This window comes from Rosa rugosa, chromosome 1 (genome assembly GCF_958449725.1).
Source record: "Rosa rugosa chromosome 1, drRosRugo1.1, whole genome shotgun sequence".
NCBI classification, from domain to species: Eukaryota; Viridiplantae; Streptophyta; class Magnoliopsida; order Rosales; family Rosaceae; genus Rosa; species Rosa rugosa.
The window spans coordinates 70426122-70433517 of NC_084820.1; the positions used below are offsets into that span (position 1 = coordinate 70426122).

Here is a 7396-nt window from a genome sequence, read left to right on the forward strand (position 1 = left end):
CTTTACTTTGTCAAGACTATCAGGTAATAATAAAGTCTCTTCACTTTCCTTGCATTTTATTTGAAATTCATACATAGAGATGTACATAGTCTCTACTGTAATATCTTCCATCCCATAAACTGAAGCAAATATGCCTCCCTTGCACCATATTTTGGAGATATACTTATCTGAAATGATTTGTTGAGATTGGTGGTTAGAGCTGTAATCATTTCTCTTAACTTTTTCAAGGACAGCAGGTAGTAATAAAGTCTCTTCCCTTTCCTTGCCTTTAATTTGAACTTCATAAATAATGGTGTACATATAGTCTCTACTGTTAAATGAACAATATAATGATTCTGTTAAGTTTCACATGATTTCTTTTGAGGAGGGCGACCTTGTGTTTGGGGAGACTAGTGAAGACTTTGGGGAGACTAGTGAAGAAGACTAATGGTTATCAGTTTCAATAGAAGCTAAATGTTTGAATCATACGTAACTGTTATGATTCAGTTCATCTGTTATGACTTTCTCATTCCGTTTATATTCCTATTCCACTCTAAAAGTGTTGGTATTAATCGGAATGTGTTTCCTTAATCTGTTTGCCTGCCCAGTATATCAGACTACAGGCTTAGAGACAGCTAGATTTATGTATCCGTATGGATTTTATATTGCAAGACTTTTATTTGGAGACTTTTATTTTTTATAATTTTGTATGACAAATTGGCATTGGTATTGTTCTATATTTTGTTTGCTAAAAATATCATTAGAGTTACTCAGAAGTTGAACCTAGATTTCTCCAATTTCTAGGAAGTAACAGACATTGAAACTATTTGAAGTTTCCCTGAGAAGTTGAGGCCACCTTCGGTCGAAACAAAGGGCAAGAGATCAACCTCTTGGCCCAGCAATAGAAGCTAATGAGTAGTAAAACAACACCCCATTGAGTCATTTGCAAACGGGAAATTTTGCAATACCTTTAGGCTGCCCAACTTCTGCAACAATTGAATCGAGAATAGGATACTAAAAAAAAACTAATAGAAGAATCAAGCAGAATTTAACCCCAAAAGAAAAACAATCAATCAAGCAAAAAAAATCTGATTGAAATTTACCTAAGTATATCTATTATGTTTAAGTTTAACGTGTTGAGTGTTAAGGAAACGATAGAAATATTAAAGGATGAGTCTGATGAACCGATATTTGAGAGTTTAGATAAAGAAAACAATACCTTGTAACTTATGTAAGCCAATTTGAATCGTAACAATCCGGTTAGTAGAGGATCTGAAACAGAAGGCAGACAGAAGATGCATATATTGGAAGAAAGGGTTTAGATACGATACACGTATTTATATGAACCATTGATCTGATTCAAGAGTAATGAATACCAATCGATTACATATTATACATGTATTTATATGAACCAATCAGGCACGTTACCTCTATTAGATATCTGGTTGATTATATGATGTTTCTTGATTATGTAGAATATTTTGTATCTATGTTTCCAAGATTTATTAGATTTGTATCTATATTTCCTAGATTTATTAGAGATTTACTTTCTTATTGCATTGATGTTGTGTCAGTATAAATAACCCTTTTTGGAGAGAAAACAATACATGTAAAAATTTCTACTTCATTAATAAGTTTGATAGTAAAAATATGTTTTCACTGGCAGTTCGTTGCTCTCAATGTCTCGATTCAAATTTCACACTCAATTCTTCTAAACCTAACCGTTCTCATTCTACCATCAATCTTTCTAAACTCACTCTAGAGAATCTAAAAGAATCTCCATGAATAGACTTAAAAAAGATTCATGCAATAAGCGTAATGCAAAGCATCTATTGGAGAAAGAAGAATGACATTCATGGCGGTTCCTTCATTTTACATCAGATTCATATAATCGATCATAATTTTCATCATCATCATAATTTTCATTATAATCAGACATTGAACAAAATTAGAAAACCACTGAACAAATTTAGAAAACCCATATTTTTCATCATCATCATCATCATAATTTTCATTATCATCATTAAGATGATGGCGGAAGATGATCATCATCATCATAATTTTCATTATAATCAGACATTGAACAAAATTAGAAAACCACTGAACAAATTTAGAAAACCCATATTTTTCATCATCATCATCATCATCATAATTTTCATCATCATCATTAAGATGATGGCGGAAGATGATCATCATCATCATAATTTTCATTATAATCAGACATTGAACAAAATTAGAAAACCACTGAACAAATTTAGAAAACCCATATTTTTCATCATCATCATTAAGATGATGGCGGAAGATGATCATCATAATTTTCATCATCATCCATCATCATCATCATAATTTTCATTATAATCAGACATTGAACAAAATTAGAAAACCATTGAACAAATTTAGAAAACTCATATTTTTCATCATCATCTTCCGCCGTCATCATCATCATCATAATTTTCATCATCATCATCATCTTTTTTAAGATGATGGCGGAAGATGATCATCATCATCATCATAATTTTCATTATAATCAGACATTGAATAAAATTAGAAAATCATTGAACAAATTTAGAAAATCCATATTTTTCATCATCATCTTCATCATAATCATCATCATTGTCGTCGTCGTGAACAAAATTAGAAAATCATTGAACAAATTTAGAAAACCCATATTTTTCATCATCATCTTCCGCCGTCATCATCATCATCATCTTTTTTAAGATGATGGCGGAAAATGATCGTCATCATCATTGTCGTCGTCGTGATCATCACCATCATCGTCATGATCTTCATAATAATACTCATAATGGTCACGGAAGAAAACAATTCCAACTTTTTTATGATGATGATGATATGTTAGCAGGGTAAGAATTCTTGTCATAATATTTGAATACGAAATTGCGGAGGAATCTATGGATATGTGTGGAAAAATGCTAGTAATAACAATAGCAACATTAAAACAGGTGAAATCACCATATATATTGTGACAATGTATATATATGAGTGATAACTTGTACAAAAAGAGGTCTGCCTTTTATAGTTCTATCTCAACATAAACTTGCAGTGATAGACAGTAATCACCACCTTAAGAACAAGGAGAAATTGCCAAATTGGAGATGCAATTAAAAACTTGCATAGGTAACCAGTTAGAGAAGTGGAATTTACCAAGTACCCGAGTTCGCTCAGACAAAGGACAGATGTCAAAACTCTCGAAAGGATGCACATTTCCGTGTGCCTGCACCAGATCGCTGCCCAACCCAACTAAAACCCTCTCCAGTCTCGATCCCTCTTCCTTCATTCCTTGACACACTTTTGAGTCTTGACCCAGACGAAGAATCAACCGGCGGCCGGCACCGGCGGCGTGCTCATTGTCCTCGATCTCGGCGTGCTCATTCTCCTCGTTCTCGGACTGGTCATTCTCCTCGATCTGGGCGTGCTCATTCTCCTCGATTTCGGGTCAGGTACAGACATGTTCATCATCTTCTCCCATTCTGTGGTTCTTGTTACTGTAAATTTGATTTATATGATTACTGGAAATCTCTCATTCTATGGTATATGATTACTGGAAATTGATTTATATGATTTGCTGGAAATTTGATTTATATGATTACTGGAAATCTCTCATTCTATGGTTCTGATTATTGGACATTTGATTTATATGATTTGCTGGAAATTTGATTTATCTGATTACTGGAAATCTCTCAATCTATGGTTCTGATTACCGGATATTAGATTTATATGATTTGCTGAAAATTTGATTCATATGCTGGAACATATTGGGATTGCAGATGGGGTTTCTAGGTGGCATTTTGAGGAAATTGGGCAGCCGCTCCATTGTCAGTAACATGGGGCCAAAGTTGAATTTGGGCAAATTGGAGCAAAAGAAAGCTTGCTTGAAAGGGCTCCTTCATGAAATGGTATGGAGAATGAGGAGGGGCATTCAAGGAGGATGCACAGATCCGGAACAGATTCCAGATTCCCGTAATTTATCACAGAGCTTACTTGCCAGACGAGACATATGTAGTAGGGAAATACCCTAGCTACTTATTTTCAGTAAAAGATCTGGCAGTTCATCTTCATGAGAATAATCAAATGAGTTCAAGGGACAGCATGAAGTTTGAAGATTTCAATATTTACACGAGCTTATTGAGCAACATGTAAGTTTCCCTCTCCTTTATACATATGTTATCAAATTTTTAAGAGTTCGATATTCAGTATTAAATGATTATACATATGAATTATTGTTATGCACATAAACCATAGATGCATTCCCGGCGTGCTCATAGGTTAGTGTAGATGGTGACCGGGTGAGATTTACTTTATATGGTAGATCCGTGGCAGATTGAAATCGAAAATAACATGTTCATATGTGTATAAATATGTGTGAACCGATATACATGAAATTCTGGATAAATGCACAATGAATGTATGTATCTGTTAATTAAAACAATGCTACTAAAGATTAGGATGGCCTATACATGATCCGTAATTATAAATGTTAGCATGTCAATCTGTATTAAACATATATGCATATAAATTGGATGATAGGAATTTTTAGATCAATGGATGAATAATTGAGCAAATTTTTTTTCTCTCGTGTTTGTTGGCATTTGAACAAACAGAAGGCATCTTGTACTGTTAGCTGGGCATCCTCATCTACAAACAACAGTGCAAGAGGTAGCATACATACCAGCAGCACTTCACCAAATGGATTTGATTCCTGCCAAACCAAATGGCTTATACCCATACCGGCACTTCCCACTTCCCCGCCCCAATTGCCATCAAGTTCCAAGAGCATTGGCATTTACAACTCCAGAGAAACATCTACACCAGTGGCAGGATGCTTATAGGAGAGTGTGTGTCAATAGGAGGGTCCACATTGCACAGTCAATTGCAAGTGCTGGCAAAGAATTTCATGAAGTGTACAACTACCATAGCTCATTCAAGACAGCAGGATACAACGATCATGATCCCATAGATGAGTTACAATATTTTAGCAATGTGATCAAGCACTTAGATAATGAGGTAAGAAAAAATTTAAAACTTTCTAATTATATGATAGAAAGTGGTTGTGATTATATTGCTGATTTTTTTATTTTTTGCTGTAAAAACAAAACAGACAGTTTACTCCTCGCATGACATGTTTCCATACAACACCATGGAGATGTTCAAATTCCATTGGTGCTATGATAGGCATGCTATGGAGACAATTAACCTCGAAAACATCCAGCAGCAGGTAATAATATAATTCCCTTTACCATTTTGAGCGGATGCATATAAATAATTAAATATAGATATGTATGAATTTCCGATGGTCCTTTGCATTGCATAAGATGGATCAAATAGTTGCTAGACTTGTACACATGTAAAAATACAAAAAGAAAAGAAAAAGATCATAAAAAGATGATAGAGACTAGAAACATACATGCTACAAGCTAGTCATATATATGCTGGTATAGTAAAACTTTGGTTTTATTTACAGTAAGACGCTATCAAATTGGATTTGCCCAACAAAATTTACAATACAGGCATTCTTTTATGTGCAAGTAAATCTCTAACAAATGACTTTTCACAGGATCGTCTTTAGGTGTGATGACTATAATCGGGATTCTGCAAATGGTGTGACAACTAGATTGTTTTGGTGACATATGGAAGAAGGAAAGTTCTGGGAATAGTTTTGTTATCCAAGAGTTTTGATTATATATGAGAGGATTACTACTGACCGAAATATTTGGATTATTTATATTGTTACCAGTTGCAAGAGTTATGGATGGATTATTTTTGCTCCAAATGTTTAGATTATATAATTTTTGTTACAACTTGCTACTGATTTAATATGATCGTTTGCCTAATGCTATGTGTAGCTTGATAGTTGGTTAAACATGACCAGATCAGGCTCCTTAGCAAAAGGATATGCTCGTGGCCCAACAAGAATGGCTAGATAAGTGTCTTGCCCAACAATAGAGGCCAGTAAGCGAATAGAATGGCTAGTAGAGCGTTGACCCGGCCAACATGCATATATGAAAGAAGATTTGGAAAACCATCGATCCGATTCAGGAGAGTGACGAATATACAGATTGATTTCATAGGATCATAAACCAAAAAAGTTTGGCTACCATGATAGATCATATGTGCTCAATAATGGAACTTGCGCAGGATATGTGATTGCTGTTAGTCTCTCTGCATCTCGACTCTTTGTAAACAATTTATTTTGTCTGTTTGAAGGAGGAGGTGGAGGAGGAGGAAGAGCCTTTTGTTGTGTTTGAGGATGTTGCTATGGAGCAGGAAGGTAGGTCTATGCGTTTTACGATGACCAATTAAACCTGCAATACAATTAGGGGTGAGAAGAGTTTGTTAGTTTTTGGAAGAAAATAAATCAATAATTTTCTATGAGAAGATAGAAGGTGAGATACTGCTCCATAACAATCTTCGTCAATAATTAACAATAACAGCAATAAAACACGCATCTCTTCATGGTAAATGAATTGGAATCAAATTTGATCGATTCCAAGATAGAAAAGATAAAGACGAGGCATTACTATATGAATCATGCATGTGGACCTTATAAAAATCATGCATGTGGACCACTAGGCGCGAAAAACATGTGGTCTGGGGCCATGCGTTAAGTGGAAGTTGCTTTTTTCAATTTTTTCTTTTTAGTTTTATAAAAATAAAAATAAAAACAAAAGTGCCGAATATTAAAACCACCTCACAACCGATCTAGTAGGCCTGGGATCGGTTCGGGTCCTGTTAAAATTGCAAGGAACCGTCACCGAAATCATTTTATGAAATCGGTTCGGGTTTGACGGTAAAAATTTCTGAAACCGTTGTGGAACCGAACCGAAGCCAATCGGTTCGGTTGTTGCCATCTTCCGGTTCCTAACAGCCACCACCAAGACGGCAACAGCTCACTCTGAGGGCAACCTCTTCTCTCTTTGCTCGTTCTGGCAGTTACGATCCCAGACGTCGTCATCTTCCTCTTTGACTCAGAGACTCAGATCCTACAGATCGGCGTGGATGGAGATCGTTGCCGTCTCTAAGAAGCTGGGAACCGACGGTGGTGATGAGTCGGCAACAGCGGCGTAGTCTCTATCTCATCGAGGAATCCTATGTCTCAGTAAGAGCAGGTGACAGAGGCATCTTAGACTAAGTAAGAGACAGTGATGACTTCTACATCTCAGAAGAGTCGGAGAGTTTTTTGAGAGAAGAAGAAGAGAGAAGAGGAAGAATAAGAAATTAAAAGAAGAGTCAGAGAGTTTAGGGAGAAGAAGAAGAGAGCAGAATAAGAAATTAATAAGTAATGGAGGAGAGAAGAATAAGAAATTGAAAAGTGATGGAGGAGCCCGAGAAGAAGAAGAGAGAATAATAAGAAATTAAAAAGTAATGGAGGAGAGAAGAATAAAAAATTAAAAAGTGATGA

At 35.4% G+C, this 7396-nt stretch overlaps 1 protein-coding gene and 1 long non-coding RNA gene across 2 annotated transcripts; one reads left to right on the plus strand and one right to left on the minus strand.

The window, feature by feature from the left end:
• Positions 1 to 3847: 3847 nt before the first annotated feature.
• Positions 3848 to 5688, plus strand: LOC133726569 (uncharacterized). Its single transcript, XM_062154141.1, has 4 exons — positions 3848 to 4133; positions 4599 to 5001; positions 5096 to 5212; positions 5552 to 5688. The coding sequence occupies exons 1-4, from the start codon at positions 4069 to 4071 to the stop codon at positions 5561 to 5563; spliced, it is 597 nt and encodes a 198-aa protein (XP_062010125.1). The 5' UTR covers positions 3848 to 4068; the 3' UTR covers positions 5564 to 5688.
• Positions 4491 to 7334, minus strand: LOC133726570 (uncharacterized). Its single transcript, XR_009854879.1, has 2 exons — positions 6685 to 7334; positions 4491 to 6299 (listed from the first exon to the last, which is right to left on the minus strand). It is a non-coding gene; the product is annotated as an uncharacterized LOC133726570 (long non-coding RNA).
• Between the last annotated feature and the right edge of the window lie 62 nt (positions 7335 to 7396).